General features: G+C 44.1%; 1 protein-coding gene across 8 annotated transcripts in view; it reads left to right on the forward strand.

Annotated features, from left to right (window-relative positions):
- The window catches only part of RASGRP3 (RAS guanyl releasing protein 3), a 101,274-nt gene that overhangs the window by 68,547 nt on the left and 11,950 nt on the right, over nt 1–20,777 (forward strand). For 7 of the 8 annotated variants that reach the window (XM_036027843.1, XM_036027846.1, XM_036027844.1 and 4 more), the window contains 6 exons: nt 57–173; nt 2,181–2,456; nt 9,639–9,716; nt 15,124–15,240; nt 17,548–17,663; nt 20,059–20,206. In XM_036027843.1, the coding sequence (XP_035883736.1) occupies nt 57–173; nt 2,181–2,456; nt 9,639–9,716; nt 15,124–15,240; nt 17,548–17,663; nt 20,059–20,206 (852 nt within the window). The remainder of the gene's footprint in view (nt 1–56; nt 174–2,180; nt 2,457–9,638; nt 9,717–15,123; nt 15,241–17,547; nt 17,664–20,058; nt 20,207–20,777) is intronic. The other variant, XM_036027847.1, reaches the window with a different exon arrangement.

Consider the following 20,777-nt stretch of genomic DNA (forward strand, 5'->3'; position numbering starts at 1 on the left):
AGAATAATTCAAAAATTGTTACAAAGTATTGATGTTAACATTTTTTTTTATTGTAGAAGCTCCTTCAGCTCAAAAATTTTAACACCCTGATGGCAGTGGTGGGGGGCCTCAGTCACAGTTCCATTTCGCGCCTCAAAGAGACCCATTCTCACCTTTCTTCAGAAGTTACGAAGGTACAGTGGATCTAATCCCAAGTAAAAAGTTCCCTTATAAACTGTTTCAGGGTAAGATGCGCTTCACAACTGTCACTCAGAGGGGAAGCTGTCTTCTGAGACGATGGGAGCTTACACATGGCGGGCAGAGTAGGAAGGGAGTAGACACGCCCACAGAAAACGGGTTGGAGGTGGTAGCAAGGGTCCTAGTAGGAACCCCTCCATCACCAATGCATAGTGTAGTTGTAAATGCTCAACAAGGGTGTCTTTGGTGCTTCCTGTGTGATAGGCACTGTGATATGCACGGGGTATAAGGCAAATGAGACAGAAGTCTTTCCTATCGTTCCTCCCTCCGATGGAGTCATAGAACACCTGCTCAATTCACGGTGCTGTGGTCAACTCTGCAAGAGATGCAAGGGAAGGGGCCTCGTATAGATCTTCTGTAGATTTATCGCTGATTGGTCAAGAATAAAAGTATTCATTTAAATATTTAAATGATCATTTCCCAAATCAAGCTTTCTGTCATGTTTATTTCCAGACCATTATAATAATATTTTTCCATACTGAACAAAAAGCAGCATTTCATCTTATGAAAAGATTTTCTAGTAAGGGTATACTCTGCTGTATCAGTAAGGACAATTTCAGCTGTTTTTTAAGACTCTTGAAATTGCTTAAACAATAAGGAAACGGATCATCTTCCCACGTACCTGGAGGTCCAGAGGCAGGGCTGCTTCAGGCATGGTCTGATCAGAGCTCTGCCTCAGTTGCTCTGCCTTCCTCTGGGTATCAGTTTTTGTTTTGTTTCATCAGACTGGTTTTTCTCTTGATTGGGCTATCTGCAGAAAATTATGGTTTCTTTTTCATGAAAGATAGGGACAGAGAAAATTCTCTTCAACCCTCTCCCTATAGAATTAAGGACCTTTTTTTTTTTAAAGACAGACTGGACCATCTCAAGTAACATGCCCACTCCTGGATCAGTTAACAGTTTCCAGAGGAATACAATGTACTGATTGGCTTAACTCTGTGTTTCTGAACCAATCACACACCAGAGGGCTGGAATTATGATGATGGGAAATCAGAACTCACTCTTGGACCTAGAGATGGAAACAGCTCCATCTGAGTTATATGGGCTGCTTCGGGAAAGAGTAGACTGATCAAAATTAGGGTCTATTTGGAAAGTCTGGTTGCTGTTAGGCAACCAACAATAACTTGTCCATATAAACAGGAGGATGTAAACCACAGAAGCATTGCTGTTTGACCTCAAACACTGCACTCATTCCAAGTATGATGGGGCTCAGTATGGGTCTCATTTTCCTTTAGCTTTGTACTGAATTTCAAGTAAAGAGCAAGACACATTTTAAATGTTGAGAAGAATATGAATTCAACAGAGGCTCAAAGAGGCTTGGAACCACCAAGCCTCTTTGAGAGAGGCTCTTAAGAACCACTTGTGTCTTAAAAAATTACTTATTTGAACTCCTCTTTCTGACAGAAAAGGAAACTGAGGCTCTAAAAGTGAAGTGAATTACTCAAGTTCACCCTTCTAGTTAGTGGCAGAGTTCAAAAACACAGCTATCTCAACCCCTCCGTGTGACTTTTCCTACCCCATGGTGTTCCAGATTAACCTTCAAGAAATACCTCAAACACAACTCTCTTGGAATAACTAGGATGTTTTAATACACTGCATACTTAAATATTATACAATACATGCTTGTATTTGTGTGCTGTAACAGTTTCATTAATTGCAGAATACTTAAATACACATGGTATTTAAATCCCAACATCCCTATGAGTTAGGCAGAGGGGCGGGCTATTTGCAAGTTGTACCAGAATGGAACGGGCTGTCCAACTCGTAGCCAGGCCTACTACATGTTTCTTTCTTTTTCCTGTTTAAAATTTCCTTGCAACAACATTAGTGCAATTGATACTTCTCTCAGTAGCCGAGGAATTTCCTAGACACACACACGGCAGGCTTGGGGGTGGGCAGATGGGGAGGCCGCCTGAAAATTCTTCTTTTTCATCTGTTCCCAGAACTGGAATGAAATGACAGAGCTCGTCTCCTCCAATGGCAATTACTGCAATTACCGCAAGGCCTTTGCTGACTGCGATGGCTTCAAAATCCCCATCCTTGGCGTGCACTTGAAAGACTTGATAGCGGTCCATGTCATTTTCCCAGACTGGACGGAGGAGAACAAAGTGAACATTGTGAAAATGCACCAGCTCTCCGTCACCCTGAGTGAACTGGTCTCCCTGCAGAACGCCTCCCACCACTTAGAGCCCAACATGGACTTGATCAACCTGCTCACGGTGAGTCCCAAGGACTGGGGTTTGTGCTGATGGCTCTTCTGCACCTCGCGTCCCAGGGGATGCAGGAGGATCTGTGCCTGCAGTTCACGGGGGGTAGGGAGGAGGTTGCATTCAGGGTTGGTAGGAGAGGAGAAATCTCAAAGGCTGCGGGAAGGGGACCCCATACCCAGAACCATGTGACTTAAGACTCTAATGTTAGAGCAAAGAAATCTCCCTTTGCTTTGAGGAGCCCCGTTTCCACCCCTGCAGCTCCAGTGTCTAGAGTTCTTAGCTAGGCCCTCCAGAGCTGTCTTCAGTCCCTTACTCTCCTTCATCACACTCAAGTAATTAATCACCTCCTCTGTATGTCCTCAACGCATCTGATTCTCTTCATCCTCACTGCACGGCTGTTGTGGAGGGCTGGAGTGATGCAAGGGCCTCCTTTGTGATCTGCCCCTCCCTGCCAGCCTCTCACACCCTGAGATGCAGTCAGTGCCCAGCCTGGCACGGGAGGCCTTTCACGACTCGCTTTCTGATCCTCCGGCTGGCCTTGCTGGTCATCACCGGATCCCACACCACAGCTGCCTTTGAGGATCAGTGGCCTTCTTATACTTTTCACCACAAACTGCTGCCTTCTGCTTCCTGGTCCTGCACTTTCTGGGAAAACCTCCTCCCTCCCCACCCCTGCGACTAGCCCCAATGGAAAAGCTTCTATCTTTCTGGAGCATTCTCTGCCCCGCCCCCCGCCGCCCCAAAGCACTCAGTGTATCCATCGCACGTGTTGCCTTTGCACTCTGTGCTTTCTTACTGTAGGAAGGGTCACTGGGCAAGGGATTTTTTTCTTTCTGTTACCTGACTTACACATCACATGCCCCAGAACCTCTCACAAGACTAAGTGGCCTATTTAGGAGCTCAACAGGTGAATTAAATGTTGTATTTAGGAATGATGGAGGTCAGACAAAAGTTTACTTACCATTCATATTTCGGGGCACTTGTGACACACACCTTTAGCTGGTGTCCAGATCCCAGCACCTTTAGACACAACAGGTGTGTGGAAGAGAACTTGTCCCATTGGCTACCTGTTGGTCAGGGGGACAAAGCAGAACCAGACTGTCTCTCCCTCGCTTAACAAGTGGAGAAACAGCTTCCCTCTTTAGGTTTGTAGCATCGGAAACTTGGCTGCAACACTGAATTGACTCTTTCCCTTTAATGACCATGAAAACAAAAGCAACACCTTTTCTGAAACCCTTGGAGCCTAACTCCCCCAGGACCGTCACCCTGGAATTGAGTGTGGTTCCTAGACCTTCTCACTAACTGACTGTTCCTAGAGCACATAATTGTTTACCAAAGGAGAGAAACCCTAAGTGTACAAAACGATGCCATCTGCACCCTTAGTATAAAGCAGAAGTAGCCAACACACAGAAACACAAACCTCTTGGGGTTGAGTTTATGTGACAAACAATAAACACACAGACATTCTCTATTGGGGGTGGTGGGGGGGAACCTCACAATAATCCAGGCACCTGTATTCATTAATCATTCGCCATGTAAATCTGTTTCCATGAATAAGTGCCCAGACTGGCAGCTTGAAAGAGACTGCAAACCCGCAAACACAGGTGATGTCTGCAGAGCAGCCCGGTTTCACATGTCCACGGCCAGGCCGTCTTCACGGTGTGGAGGAGGAGGGCACAGGGCAGAGGACGACACAAGACAGTGCCTCACCCTGCCAACAGATGGTGATGGGGCAGGGAAATTATGTTTGAGTTAAAAGTGCAGCAAGCAACATCACGACAGGTCTTTATAAAGAGAAATATTGAAGGGTGTGTGAGTGAAACGTTTGGGATGCAAATCGAAAATCCAAACTGTAGCAATAAAAGCTAGGAAAGAACTCCTTTTACTGGGAAGAAAAGAAAAAAGGGAAAGGTGCCAGCTCCTTCTCTCTGTCTCATGTGGAAGGAAAATCTAGACGCCACCACACACCATAGTTAGCAATGACCGTGTTACATAGCATCGGGTGGCGGCAAGCTCCTGCCTAGATGGAAGATCTGGCTTTGAGCCCCGCCTCCACAATTACGAATTTTGTCTCCTTTTTAACAAGCCTTGACTTTGGATTTTTCCAAAAGGATTTTGGGCTCATGTGTGAGGTCTCTTCCAGCTCTAAGCTTCTAGGACCCTAGGTGTGTGAGGAATGGTGGAATCTTGGGAATAGGGAACCAAGTGTCAACGTGCTTCTGTGATTGCAGCCTGGAGACCCATTAGGACAGCATGGTGCCTCACATGAACCCAGGTCATCAGGCCAGTTTCTATTAAAAGCCAGGATGCTTCCTGTCTCTTCACAACCAAGGAGAAAGTTCAGTGCACTGGGATTTCCATTCATTCTCCCTGGCCACAGGCAGGTGAACCTCCCCAGAATGAGGATCGAGGACATTCCCGTGAGGTATCTGCTAGATCCCAGTGTGCATTTCACGACACACCCACCTGGTGGGACTAAAACTGTAGGATTGACTGCAGTAACCCAAATGCATGTGAGGGTGTCTGTAAGGCCATCATTTAAAGGGCAATTCATTTTGTCCGGAGACTCTAGATTAAGTTTTTGCCTGAGGTGACTGTTTGCATGGCCGACATATGATTGACAGCCCTAGAAGATGGAAAATGAAATGACCTGAACTATTCAACAATTACCAAATGCCTACTCTGTGCACTAGGCTGCACAGTGTTGCGTGAACTTACTGTAATGATTGATTACAGTTCTTACAGCACTCTTCACGTACATTTTCTTGGTAGACTCTCCCAGGAACCCTGTGATGTAGCGCCTGGGCCGGGTGGAGAGTGTAACATTGCCCCTGACCCTTCCTATTTTACAAATGAAGAAGCAGATTTATAAAGGATAAAAGGCTTGCAAATGGCAAAATTCTAAATTCCAGCTTGGGTCGGTCTCTCTCTCTCTCTCTCTCTTTCAGACATGTACTCTGTAATGTGGCAATACTGTTGGCATTTATTTTATTTTGTACCTGTAAAAATTAAGTCATCTCTCTCTCCTTCTTCATGGGCATATTAAGAAGGACCTGGTTGCAGAGCACAAGCTGTGAGGGCAGGGCTATGTGTGCCAGTTTTGTCACCATCACTTTGGCCCCTGACTGGCCCTGCACACACGCAGGGAGGATGCAATGCCAATAACCTGTCGTGGTTCAGATCGTTCTCTTTGGGAAAGATCTGGAGAAGAGAATTTTTTTTTATTGTGATCCCAAGTCACATACCAGGAGCTTTGAAAGCTCCTTGTTTCATGCATACAAAATGATCTGATTCTTTTCATAATATTTTTAGATCTATCAGTTACTTTTACCACTTTGAGTATATGCAAATAACTGGAAAGCCCCTGTATTTTTTTACAGTCTCATAAGAAAAATAGAAGAATAACTGCAAAAATGGTGAGTGGAGATAGTGTGATGACGGAGTGTGTTTTATGTTCCAGTTCTCCACTCCAGGCCACGCAGGTCATACTGTCCACACAGAATCCATGGCCATCTTTGCCAGTAGGCTTGGGTGTAAATGCGGCAACCTGGAACAGGGACTGAGAACATTTTTCAGAAACAACCAAACTGAAAGATGTTAGACACCAGCAAATATTCTTAAAATCCCATTGACGAGCTGCCTGCATTACAAAAAGGGGACAGGAAGTGGGACAGGTCATTTTGTGCAGGGTCGTAAAGCCCAGAGGAGATTGCAAAGAGCAAGTGGGATCGCGGCTGGGAAAGCAGAGCATGGACGGGGGTGGGGAGGACCCCGAGGGCAGTGCCCTGTTCATTGATGAGCCCTGTGGCGTTGGCTGCGGCACTGACTAGAAACCAAACCTGGCCGTCCTCATCGTGTGACCCTCTAAACAAACCCACTGGACACACGTTAGCTCATTCAATCCTCACCACAGTCTGGGGAGGGAGCTTTTATTTATAAGTCCCATTTTCTACATCAGGAGACTCAAGCAGGTTGACAACTTGCCCAGGTTCCCAGCACCACTGATAATGAAGAGCAAACATTGAGAGGAGATAAAAACGTTTCCATCATAGGCTCAAATATCTGCCCATTTCACATAGGAGCATACACGAGGATGTCCTGTGTCTTTTCCTGTGACCTCCCCTCCTTAGTGTGTGGCTTCCTTGAATTTCAGGTTGCACATCTGGTGCTGCTGTCAACTCTGGGAGATGCCAGTGCCAGTCCTTACAGGCTGCGTCAGGAGGACAGGAACGTGCTCATCGAAGTCCAGATGAACCTTCTAAAAAATAGTTTAATTATTTTATTTCTTTTTTAAATTACAGTTTACATTCAATATTATGTTGTATTAATTTCAGGCATACAGCATAATGTTTAAATAGTTGTGTACTTTACAAAGTGTTCTCCCTGATATTTCTAGTACCCAGTAGGCACCATATGTGGTCATTGCAATGTTATTGACTATGTAACTCTCAGGGACAAGGAATTCAGAAGGAAGGCGTCACTTGGTTTTCCTTCCATGTACGGAGCATTTGCAGTGGAAGGCAGCACGCTGCGACAGAGATGCCAGAGGTGGAGGAGCAAGGTGCACTGCCCGCTTCCACAAGGCGTAGGGACTAGCAGAGTCTCCTTGTGTGGAACTGACCAACTGGTGAGCACCTGCCCTCAGCGGATGTGTTGTGTTGGTCTCACAAGGAATTATACATTTTTTTGTGATTAGTGCCAGTGTTCAGAAAGTGGGTAGTCATATAAAATTCCAGGTTTTTTACTTCTTTTAGCCAATCAGAAGGCGACAATGGTCGCACTGACAACAGTTTGCCCGAGCTCTGTTGTGGCAGGGCCTCCCATTCATCAGAGACCACACCCTTTGCCTATTGCTTCCCTGTCCCAGAGACCCATGGTCAGAGTCCACTCATGAACACAAATGTTCCTTGTTGTCTGCCTGACAAGGACTGCCCCCCAAGTCAATTACATTGGCAAAGACCTGGTTTTCAAATAAGACATTGTTAGGTCAATATCGCCATCAAAATATTCCTTTCGGGACCACGCAAGTTGAGTGATAGAATTTCCTGGGTTATTAAAGATTGTTGGCCCATCCTGTGCAATGTATCTAAATTGAGTTATAGTACCAGATAAAACTATAGGTGGGAATGAGGCTTGTGGATCATCCACTATCATGTGTAATTGGTAAACTATTTAATGTCCTCTTGAAAAAAAAATCTCAGGAATCCCACTTCACTCTTTTATATAATGGCTGGTTTCTTTAGGCATTAGTTTATGACAGGGGATGGTTCCCTCTGCATAAAGGCAAAGCCCCTAGAGGTAAGAGTGGCTGCTGTGCAGGCGAAGGTGGATACAGGGCACGTTCTTTGTGAGCAGGACTTTCGTGATCGGAAATAATGCTGGGGCAATTCTACAGTAAGGTCAATTTTTTATTATGTTCAGAAAAAACCTTTAAGCTACAAAGTCTAGATAAAGCAATACATGACATGATATATGAAATTCTTTTTTAAAAAGATTTTATGTATTTATAGACAGAAGGAGAAAGAGAGGGAGAGAAATATTGATTGGTTGCCTCTCTCAAACCCCCAGCTGGGGACCTGGCCTGCAACCTAGGCATGTGCCCTGACTGGGAATTGAACCAGCAACCTTTTTTGGTTCCTGGGATGGCACCCAACCCACTGAATCGCACCAGACATAGCTGATATATGAAATTCTTCATTTAAATGTTGAATTTAGTAGCTAGAACAGTGACTAGAATGTCCCTGGCACATATTAAGTGATTAAGAAATATTTGTTGACTGAATGAATGATTAAAAAATGACAGTTTATTATGTCAAATTGTTTTTTAATTGAACTAGAACAAGATAAATCCTTGAAAGACATTTTTTGCTTCTGAATTTCTTCTTGCTTCCTCCTCCTTTTTCTCCCCATCACTCCACACGCATACACATTAAGCTGTTATCTTTAGACATAATATGTTGGAGGAAATTTTCCATGCCTCAGTGCTCAAAGAAAGGACGGGTACTTGATTATTTTCAATGCTGATGAAATGGTGTGATTCGTCAAGTGTCTTAACGTTGAAGGGCATGGGTGAGAATTTTCCAGGCTTATTTTAAGACTCATGACTCTCCTGTTTCAGGTGAATGGGACTGTGCGTTTTAGCTTTTCTAGGTGTTATTCATTGTTGTCCTTGCCTACCCTGATCTTTCCCTCCCTCTTTCTGCGTCCAAGTCTACCCAGTAGGCCTCAATTCAGAAGCTGCTGTGTGAATCAGTCCTGATCATTTCCGTCTTCAGCGGTCACCACACATAATAATAATATTAGCTATAATAGGTGTATTAATAGCAATAACATTAATAATACTAAATTACATTTCTTAGATTCCACCATGTCCCCAGATCCTATGTGAAGTACTTTACATGCATTATTCCATTTGATCCTGATAAAAATCCAGTTCAGCTGGGACTTTTATGATGGTGCCCATTTTACAGATGTGAAAGGTGATTGTCCGAAGCAAATAGTTGACTCAAGGTCACAGAGCTAACTGGTGGCAGACTCAGCATTTGAACTCAGACCTCCCCAACTGCAAACCCCTCCCTCATGATCCACTCTACCTTCCTGAATGATTTGTATAGCACTTAGGGTGGGACACCTTATTTCACATTTAGCTTGGATTGCCTTTTGTTGATTTGAACATATCTTTTTGTGTTCAGGTCCTATTTATTCTAGAAAACTGTCAGGCCCTTGAGGGTAGGAATGATTTTATATGTTTTTATATCACCAGGACTTAGCACAATGACCTAAAATAATAGAAACCTAGTAATTTCTCCTTAATTTCTACAGTTCTTCAATCAAACCTCTAAAAAAGAATTTATTACACTTACAGGTCTTAATCCATGCATTTGCTCCTGCTTTTTTAATATCAAGGATGCCTTATCTCTAGCTCAGTGTTTAGTACTTAGAAGCCGCTGGACAAGTATTATTGGAGAATTGAGTCAGGGGTTCTTGTTGATGCTGGTGGCCCCAGGAAACTTAACTTTTTCTCTCTTTAATTTCATTTTCCACCCCTGCATGCCATCTTTGTACCGTTCCGCATTCACTCAGATTATTAGACATTGGCTAAAACATTCCGTTTGGAAAGTATGTCAGCAATTCAAGTAAGTAAATAAATATGAGCCAACATAATTATTGATCCATTCTAATTTGTCGTAGCTTTCCCTGGACCTCTATCACACCGAAGATGATATTTATAAGCTGTCACTGGTGCTGGAGCCTAGAAACTCTAAATCGGTAGGTATTGCTTTCTCTCCCAGGATCAGCCCCAAACCCTGTCGTTCGTCATTTACAATAATTGTTGCAGTGGTGCTTTGTGATCTAAAGACTGAAGAATGTAAAGATCTATATTATTCCCTTTTTAGCAATGAAACACCTCAGCCCTGGCAGTTAGAGCATTATTTCTTTACATAGACTAATAGGGAAGAACATCATTTGCAATGACTGTATTTTACTGTTGCTTTTCTGTGGGTTGTGTTGTCTCTGAAAACTCACCTATATATAGGACACCCCCCCAAAAAAAATCATCTTCACATTAGAGATCATCCAGGGGTGTCCAAACTTCTGGTGTCTCTGGGCCACACTGGAAGAAGAAGAGTTGTCTTGGGCCACGCATTAAATACATTGCGACATGTAATCACAAAAAAGAAATCTTAGAATGTTTTCAGTGAATGTACAATTTTGTGTTGGGCCGCACTCATAGCCATCTGGGCTGCCTGCAGCCCACGGGCCACAGGTTGGACACCCCTGGCCTTTCCAGCCTTTTAAAAAAATACCACTCAACATAAAATTAGATTTAATAAATTCTAAATACCCTGATTATAATTCACAAATTTCTCTACTAATGATTGACTCAGCTAGGAGTTTTAATATTACATGAGGTAGTGTCTCACTTAATTGATGGCTGACTCTTCATTAAAGAAACATGATCTAATGAGACTGAGGAAAATGCATTACTGAATATGCATTACTCATCAGTTTTAGTAAGTGGACTATATCTTAGGTATGTTTTGCAGTAATAAAAAAAATACCTGCATCAGTTTGAAATTTACAATGAGGATGAGGTGTGCATGTTAAAGGAAAAAGTGTCTATGTTTGCTTCTTATGCTCACATCCTGAGATCAGTTTTCTTTATAAACGTCTCATGCTTCTCTCCACACCAGCTGAGCTCTGGGGCACATTGCCAGTAACTCTAGACCCCAAGTCTGTCCGTCTATTAACACTTACCGTGACTCTGCACCATGAGACAGCAAGAGGCAGAATGACTCTGAGAGCTGTTCTCTGGCACTGGGGGGGCAGGAACACGAGTCTGAGTCAGCTGACCTGGTAGCATCTGTTCTTAAAATAGTGAGTGTGGTGGTTCCATCAGCAAGTTCACCTCCTGCCAGTCCTCGGAGGCTGATCTCCCGGGAAGAATGGAGTGGTGTGGGAACATAGAGCAGAGACAAAGGGAGGAGTGGAGACCCAGACTCTTCCAAGTTATCATGACAAAGAGAGAGCTGGAGAGAAAGGCAAAGCTATTGGAGGGAAAAGAAAAGGAATTTGTAAGCTCTGCCCTCGTTGGAGAGCTTTGATGAGGTGAAACTGGCCATGGCATGGTTGGCTGTATTGCACATGCGCACAGGGTATTTCCACATCCGACACCTTCCTTTACCTGTAAATAGGTACCTTTATTGCTATGTTAGTTGTTGCATGTCTGGCAGGGCATCATTATGTTATCTCATTAGCTCTGTTAAGGAAACTGAGTCTGGTGGACGTAGGTGTCCAGGAAGTGGGAGAACTGGGATTTGGCCTTGAGCCTGTCTGCAACACCTGTGTGTTGTATACTGCAGGGCATTGCCCCTCGCTGACCCACCACCCTTGTGGGAGCAGGGTCAGCTCGACCATTTTAGCACACTTGCCTGATCTTGCTTAAGATTTACTTAAGTTTATTTTCAGGATAAAATTTTCCCAGTTTGGGAAGATTGGCAGAAACATAGAAAAGTCATCTTACTTTTTTGTAAAAACACAGACTTTGAAAGCCCCTCCCAAGTGCTAAAACCTCGTGAGTCTCTGAAACACATCCCTCAGTCCCTTGCTGTCTCTTGTCTTAGTGGATGCCATGTGGTTTTGTGCTCCGTGTCTGACACGTGTGCATGGCTGGAGAGCGAGCTGCAGTCAGGATTACATTCCTGTGGGCCGGTGGCTTCAGTGCGCTTACCTTTGGTGCTGGCCGACCTCACCCGAACAGTCAGTCCTGCTAGGAACTTCTTCATACGTGTTCACAGTGGTTCCTTCGTGCCTCACTAGTTCTTTATGTTTTACTTCCTGTCTCAGATTTTTCACATGACCTGTAGCTCAAACAAAATGCTCAACAGTCTCTTACAAAATAGTTTAAGTCCAAACAACCTCATAAATATTTATGTTCTAACCACTTAGTACCCAACTGAAAAAAAAATACACATATGTTGAAATAAAAATATTCTCTATTTCATTATTAAATAACCACAGTTACTTACCAATGAATGTGTGTGCTTATTAGGCACTGGACAATTTCATTTTTTTTAAAAAAGGTTTTATTATTTATTTTCAGAGAGACGGGAAGGGAAGGAGAAAGAGGGAGAAAAACAGTGATGTGTGAGAGAAACATGAATCGGTTGCCTCTTGCACTCCCCCAGCTGGGGACCTGGCCCACAACCCAGGCATGTGTCCTGACAGGGATCAAACTGGCGACCCTTCGGCTCACATTCTGGCATTTAGTCCACTGAAACACACCAGCCAGGGCAGCACTGGACAATTTCTTAACTGTCTGAATTGGATTGGATACTGCCAACCTTATTTCTTGTTCTCCGTTAAATTTTTGCTTCAGAAATATATGATATCATTAAAAGAAATGTAGCACTATCTAATGGGTGGCCAGTGAGCTACTTTAACCTGGTAGTTTATGTGGGTCTGACAAATATTGGGTGTCACTGTATTTCCCTTGGAAGTCTGCAGTATCTTTTGGTACCCCTCTAAGTTCTCTGAGGTACTCCGGGCAGGGTACCCTGCTGAACATTTTGGGAACCATAGGTTTATCCTTCATCAGATGTGGAGGATCCTGGGCCAGCAGTATCCATCCCTGCTGCAGATGCTCGTCGAAAGACAAGAAAAACATACACAGGGACAGCCAAGTCCTGTGGGGAAATAGGGACGAAATGGCCACTCTCTCTAGTGGAGAGTGCCTTGTCCTCCCTCTCTAGTGGAGAGTGCCCTGTTCTACCGCCCGAGCAGGTTTTTATTAAGAATACCGATACAGTTTGCAAATTACAAGTAGTTAGCTTTGAGAGGCGCTGGCAGATCTCCTGCTGGGATACTAAGCCAGAGATTTTGGGGTTTTATCATTTAAAAAGAGTACAGGACTTAAAAACTTAGTTTCGTTTCCTGCCTGTGCCTTCATATTCTAATTAAAGAGCATCCTCCAGCAAGCAGATCTCACAGGACCTTGCACGTTCTATGTCTCAGGCCTGGTCACCCCGGGGGTCCCCTGACTCTGGTCTGGGCCGCACCATCCCTGTTATTTCCGCAGGCCTGAGTCGGGCAGAGGAGACAAAGGCAGCCAGGAGACTTGGATTTCTCAAGGACTCAGGCTTTGACAAAGCCAAGGGGGCAGGGGTTGATGTCGATAACCCCTTCATTTCCACAGCCCCCTGAGTCTCTTCCCTTAGGGCATTCCCACGTGATCGCATCTGTCTTAGATTCATTCTCTTTCCTAGAGAATTGTTACCTATCATTGACTGCCGATCATGCACAGGGACCTAGGCATTAGAACAGGCAGCGTTGATGCCAGGGAAATAAGTTTTTGTCTCCTTAGTGTCTCCTGGTTCAGAGGCCTCTTACTCAGCCATAGTCACAGGCAGGCAGTTACAGATTCCTGAGACCAGGCAGGGTGACCTCAACAATCAGATCAGCAAAATGGAAATTATTTTTTAAAAAACTTTTTTGGATATTTTATTGATTATGCTATTACTGGTGTCCAATTTCTCCTTCTCCTTTATCCTGCACCCCACCCACTCACCAGCATTCCCCCACCTTAGTGCATGTCCATGGGTTGTACATATAAGTTCTTTGGCTTCTCCATTTCCTACACTATTCTTAACGTCCCCATCTATTTTATGCCTACCAATCATGCTTCTTATTCCCTGTACCTTTTCCCCCATTCTCCCCCTTCCCCTCCCCACTGATAACCCTCCGTGTGATCTCCATTTCTCTAATTCTGTTCCTGTTTTAGTTATTTGCTTAGTGTTTGTTTTTGTTTTTTAGGTTCAGTTGTTGATAGTTGTGAGTTTGTTGTCATTTTACTCTTCATAGTATTTCATCTTCTTCTATTTCTTAGATAAGTCCCTTTAACATTTCATGCAATAAGTGCTTGGTAATGATGAACTCCTTTAACTTGACCTCATCTGGGAAGCATTGTATCTGCCCTTCCAACAAAATGGAAATCTTGATAGAAAGTGCCATAGTGTGTGCAGGTGTTTGTGAAAGTGACCCTATCCAGGTGGCAGATAATTTTTGGTCCTTTTGGATGCCAGCAACACCCACCTCACAAAATTCTTAAGGGCTTAAATTAGTACAGTCACTCCTCAATTCCTCTTGCAAAAATGTTTATTCCTAATTTAGTATCAAACAAAAAAACACCTGTTGATAAAAGTTTGTGTGTGTACACCAGCCAAAATATTTACATGATGCGGGCCCCCAGGGAGCAGATGAAAGGGAAATAGCACTCTTGGCTGCTCTCCTGACCAGGTCGTGTTTCTCACTTGTGTTGTGTTATGCTTTATCACCAACATCTTCACGTTAGTAAGTGAAAATGTCTTGCAAGAAGGTGGAAAAACCTGTGTAGGAAGCAATTTCACCAAACAGGGCTAGAGAGACCTAATAATTAGACAGCGAGAAGTGATTAAGTGTATCCAGAGAGATGCCAATATAAAGACACAAAATGGGTGGAACACTGGTACCCATTTACTGCACACACCTACTAATTTATCACTAATGCCAAATATTAAAGAATGAGGTAACTGGTGTTCTATATATTTTGTATTATACAAAAGTCTGTATGGATTGTTATGTAGGGGTTTAAGGATGCTTTAGTAATATTTGGGGAACTTGAATAGAATTTTTGTATGGGCTGGGAGAGCAATTATTATTATTTCTTCTTTTTTATAATTTGTAGCTTTAATTTTTTTAAAGATTTTATTTATTTATCATTAAAGTGGAAGGGAAGGAGAGAGGGAGAGAAACATCAATGTATGGCTGCCTCTCATGCATCTCCTGCTGGGAACTGGCCTGCAACCCAGGCATGTGCCTTGACTGGGAACCGAACCTTGACCCTTTGGTTCGCAGGCCCACATTCAATCCACTGAGCTATACCAGCCAGGGCTTATTTTTTTTCCATTTAAAATAATAGAATCTAGTTTGCTGCTAAAAAAGTACACTATTCCAACATGTATTTAGTTACAGATTAGATTCCATTGATAAAAGGTGCTTGTTTTCAAAACACTGGAGTGCTACCTATATGTGCATTTTTACTGAGATCATTAATATGCAAAATGACTGTCTTGGTGTTCCTGGTCCTAATTGTTCAAGGTCCCAGATACAGTTGAAAACTGTGTGTGCTTTCTGTCAGCAGCCTACCTCCCCTACAACGCCCACCAAGCCCGTGGTGCCCCTGGAGTGGGCATCGGGAGTGGTGCCAAAGCCAGACCCCACGGTCATCAACAAGCACATAAGGAAATTAGTTGAGGTAAGTGGTTGCAGGAGCATTAAGAGTGAGCACTATAAGGCCCCTTTCTCTTTCCAGAATATTCTTTGGTTGCCCAGGAATCAGATGGAGTACATGAAAACAGCCCTTGGCAAGTAGGAGCAGTTTAGCAGACACTTAGCTCTACTGGGCATCAGCCTCTGCAGCAGAACATCCAAAAAAGGCCCCCCTTCTCTGTCTGTCCTTACTTGCCCAAATACTCTTTTGCATTTTTGAGTGACTTTTTAAAAAAAGATTTTATTTATTTTTAGAGAGAGGAGAAGGGAGGGAGAAAGGGAGGGAGAGAAACATCAGTGTGTGGTTACCTCTCAGGCGCCCCCTGCTGGGGACCTGGCTGGCAACCCAGGTATGTGCCCTGACTAGGAATGGAACCAGTGACCCTTTGGTTCTCCAGCCTGCACTCAATCCACTGAGCCACACCAGCCAGGGCGCTACTTTTAATTCCTTTCTGTCTCCAGCATTTGACACCTCTGTCATTTCCTCTGCACCTGGAGGGGCTGTTTGGGGAATCTACTCATTCAAAACCCACACAGGTCACGATAACATACCTGGGAGTAGGAAAAAAATCCTGCAAGTTGGGTAAGCGCTCTTGCTGCATGCATCAGGGGGCCTGTGAGCCAGCAGCACAATGCCATTTAGGTAAGAAACATCACTTTTAACGAAGGGCAAGGCTGTCAGAGTTTTCCCTGTAGAAAGGGGAGCGACAGCATCAATGTGGGGAAAATGGAAGAAGCATTTGCTGGTGACCAGACCAATTCTGCATCCTTAACTTCCATGCCTGTTTCATCAGCCTCTTCCTCTTTAGTCTCCTCTTGTACAGTTGGAGTCTGTGTTTTCTGGAATATTTGAGACTGCTTCACCTTGAACTTTGAATTCCTTAGCAGCTGCTAGCTGTGCTTGCTGAGATAAATCCTCAATTTTGGCTCTTCCCCTGCCCTGCAGCCATGTAGGTATGAGAAGCTGGACTCTTGTAGACCTCTGGTTTTTCTATGACAAAGAGGATATTCTTACATTTCCCGAGAGTGACCTTAGTAACCCCTATAACGTGTGGAAGACCCAGTTTGAACATAGCATTGTGTGCCTTCTTTTCACTTCGCCTATTTTGCTTTGCTAGCTGATTCTTTTTTTTAAAAAAAAATCTTTTTTTTTAATATTTTTAAAATTTATTTTTAGAGAGGGAAGGGAGGGAGATAGATAGAGAGAGAGAGAGAGAGAGAGGGAGAGGGAGAAAGAGAGAGAAACATCAATGTGCGGTTGCTGGGGGTTATGGCCTGCAACCCAGGAATGTACCCTGGCTGGGAATCGAACCTGGGACACTTTGGTTCCCAGCCTGCACTCAATCCACTGAGCTACACCGGCCAGGGCTGCTAGCTGGTTCTTCATCGGCTCCAGCTGCCACCGCCGGCTGGGCTTGTTCTGTGGCAGCCTGGGTGGAATCTTGTGCGTTGAGCTCCGGGACTGATCCGTCCCTGTCTCCCTCCACTCCAGACCCCGGTTCAGTGTGGGGCCGCTGCAGCACCTGTCCTCCCGAAAGGGCATTTCTGCGGCTTCCCTGGGCTGCGGAACCAAGGTGGCCGCAGCCTCGGCAGTTCTTAAGACAATTCTGGGCCGCTCTGAAGGCGCTCACTTCTGTTTGAGCTTTAGAATTAGCTTGTTCATTTGAAACATTCCTGTGGGGATTTTGATGGGAATTGCTTTAGAATGAACAAACTAAACTAATAAACAAAATAGAGACAGACTCATGGATAGATAGTGGCTGACAGCTAAGCGGGTGGGGAGGTTAGGGGGTGGGGAGATGGAGCCAAAAAGAAAGAGGACCCCAGGACAACAGGGTGGTGACTGCGAAGGGGTGGGGGTGGGTGTAAGGGGATAAACGGTATGGGAAAAATACAGCTAAAAAATCAACCAAGCCAAGCCAAGAAAAAAATAAAAGTGTGCTTTGTTTTGAGATAATTTTACATTTTGTAGCTTCATTTTCTATTGACATGGTGATATTAGCATTTGTGAACTCACCAAGCCTAACTCCTACTCAACCCAGGTCCAAGTGTTTAGACCTCCTTTTCTCCAGGAAACCTTTTTAAAGCTGCCTTCCGAGCAGCACTGTTTTCATCGTTAGCATTGCACTTAACCTTGTTATACCAGAGAGGCTCTTGATTTTGCTGTCTTCCACAGGGTTCTAAGTCCCTCAATAGAGAGAATAATACGCTAGTTGTCATTGCTGTCCCAGTAACAAGCTCAGAGTCTGACCTGTACGTGGTCACTCAATAAATATTTGTCTTTCCTTTGCAGTCTGTGTTTAGAAACTATGACCATGACCATGATGGGTACATCTCCCAGGAGGACTTTGAAAGTATAGCTGCCAATTTTCCCTTCTTGGATTCCTTCTGTGTGCTGGACAAAGACCAGTAAGTTTCAGTTTGTTGTATTTTAATGCAAGTGCCCTGAAGCAGAAGGTTATTCTCAGAGGAGCGCAAGGAAACTGTTGATTTACATCTTGACAGCTTCCATCCTGGTGTGTTGGCGAGTCTTACTTTTCACTGAATTTTTTCTTGGTGACCGTGAACTTCACTGGCTGGATGGAATCACAGCACAGACCGCATCGTCAGTGCTGAGTGCCAGTGCCCACTTGCAAATGAGCCCAGCTCTCCATTTCCCACCCATTTCTACTGCTTAGCTAGTGCATCAAACCTGACACCTCCATCAAAACGAGGAGAGGAGAAGTCGTGCTGGAGCTAGCCTGGTGCAGTATTCAGAATCAGTGAACCTGCAGGCAGTCTTCAAACTCACGAAGAAAGAAAGATTTTTCTTTTTGATTACTTATAGGCTTCATGAGAGCAGGTTGTGGCTGCACAGAACCCGGGAGTATCCGTGCCTGTTTTTTTTTCTTTGCCAGCTTAAATGCTGTCTTGATAAAGAAAAAAAGTATATTTCTCTTTTTCCTCAAATAATTCTTGAGAAATTAAATGAGTTTAGAGGCTAAAGCCCAGCCATTAAAAAATGATTAAACATAATTGCCAAGAAAGCCTGACATTCATAATTTGATTAATTTTTAACTGTATAAGATTAGTTCATCCTTTAAAAATCATTTATAATGAAGTGCTGGATTTTCTAGGTGTAATGTCCAAATACACCACATTAAAATCCTCTCATATTTTTGTTGGTGTAAGAATTTAAAAAAAATTAAATCTGCGATTTACTCAACACACCAAGGAAAGCCTTGGTAATTTATTATAAATGTCTCAAAACCTTAATTCATCTTATATGTATAGAATATGGAATACCATTTAGTCTATGGCCATACCACCCTGAATGCGCCCGATCTTGTCTGATCTCGGAAGCTAAGCAGGGTCGGGCCTGGTTAGTACTTGGATGGGAGAATACCTTTTAAATGAATTAAATTATTAGTAACATAAACCTCTTTTACAGACTATAATTTACGTGACCTGCAACCTGCCCACTTCTCCCCTTTGTTCGTTTCTATGAGGGGCATGTACACAGAACATAAGCTTAAAATCACTTTCCAGTCTTTATTTCTTTTCTCTGTTGGTGTTTTAGATGGAACTGAGGTTGCCCGGCAGAGATATATATATATTATATATGTATATATAATATACATATATTTTTTCACAATGAAGGTTTGAAGTATCCACAGCTTACATGATTTCTTTGGTCGGATAGTCAGATGTGGTGGTTTTGAGAGGAGAGTGGGCCATCCAGGAAGAGATTCTAGAAAGTCTCTGAAGACGCGGCACCGAGATTCAGAGGAACAGTCACGGCTGGAGATGCAGAGCGGGAAGTCCTCAGTCCAGGGGCGTAAGCTGGAGTCCCAGACATGTTAGCCAACATGGGGCCTGAGGAATGCGACTCTGGGGGCTCCTCTCCCCGACATGGAGAAGCTAAAAGGGAGAAGTGGATCCTGCAGTAGAGCGGGAGGAGGAGGATCCCGAGAGAAGAGGAAGACCAGGGAAGCACAGGAGCCGGAGGAGGAGGAGACAGTGCCGAAGAGGAGGCAGCCGCCCTCGTGTCACATGCGGCCGGCCAGCCAACAGGCTCAAGGAATGAATGAGAAAAGGCTCCTGAGGATGTCTTTGGGACACCCTCAACAGAACAGTGGGGTTAGGGACCTGACTGTATGGAGTAAAGAGTAATGGAAGGAATGGAAACAATGTCTGATGAATATTCTTCTTGAGAACTTTTGGTGTAGGAGAAGAAAGAGAGACAAGACGAGTGTTGGCAATGGCAGCAGGACTGAGGGAGATATTTTTAGGAGGGAGGTCCTGAGCGTTTTTGTAGAGGAAGAGTGGGTGAAGAGAGCGAGCAAAACCTGGGAGGCCGGAGCTTGGGGGATGGGAGCATGACCTCCTCTGACACGGGGTGACTCCAAGAGAGGATTATAGTGGCAGTGGCCTGGATGACATCATACTGCATAAATCTGAGGATGGTGGGTCCAGTGATCAGTTTTCTGCGTTCCTCTAGCCGTCTGATACTTGCAAACTCTATTGCGAGGCAAGGGCTAGGAAGGAGATAGATGTCCTTCTGGAAGCTCCTGTCTGCTGGTAATAAAGGAGACTTACTGTGCACTGGACACACACACACACACACACACACACACACCCCTGCCTACTAAGAAAGCCTTTGGCACTCCAAGCCCATGAAAGGTCCTCCTTTAGGACTTAACACAAGTGGACCTTCTGCACCTGCTTTTGGCCACAGATGTTTGGGAGGTAAATGATTCAAGAGTGGCAACCACTTTGCAATATGGTATTCAACGATCCTTCCCTTCTTTGATTCTCTCCACAGGGATGGCCTAATTAGCAAAGACGAAATGATGGCTTACTTCCTGAGAGCCAAGTCCCAGCTACATTGTAAGATGGGACCAGGATTTGTCCATAATTTTCAGGAGATGACCTATCTCAAGCCAACCTTCTGCGAACACTGTGCAGGATTCGTAAGTCTGTCTTCTGTCGTTCTCGCCTGTCGGCAGTCATTCCTGCAGCACTCTGAGAAGGCAGGGAAACGATACACTGAACAGAATGCATTGACTGCCTTAGATCAGAACTCACACGGGATGGCTCCCTGAAAATAACAATTAAATTACAAACAAAAGCAAGATCTGCAGGTTGCATTATGTTCTTTCTAGGAACGCAGGGCTAGTGCAGACAGGGAAGGTGGGTGAGCCTGTTAACTCGAGTGAGCAATTTCTCAGGGAAACGTTTCACTCAATGAGCCGTGGCATTCCTCACGTATACTCAGAAGCGGTACAATTAAGGAGAGTACTCATCCTAGCCAGTTCCTCCCAATTCTTATTGCATATGATACCAGTCACTAGAAATCCATCATGGCATGGCTCAGTAATTCATAACTCAACAAGGAAACAAATCTTTTTGAAGAGAAGATGGATATAATAATAAATAACATTTATTTGACACATCACAGGCCGGTAATCGGGATTAATTACACTAATGTCTATGGAAGTGTCATGGGCATTTTACTCTCCCCATTTGCCTGGGAAGGTCCGG

Source organism: Phyllostomus discolor, chromosome 6 (genome assembly GCF_004126475.2).
Source record: "Phyllostomus discolor isolate MPI-MPIP mPhyDis1 chromosome 6, mPhyDis1.pri.v3, whole genome shotgun sequence".
In the NCBI taxonomy this organism is placed as follows: domain Eukaryota; kingdom Metazoa; phylum Chordata; class Mammalia; order Chiroptera; family Phyllostomidae; genus Phyllostomus; species Phyllostomus discolor.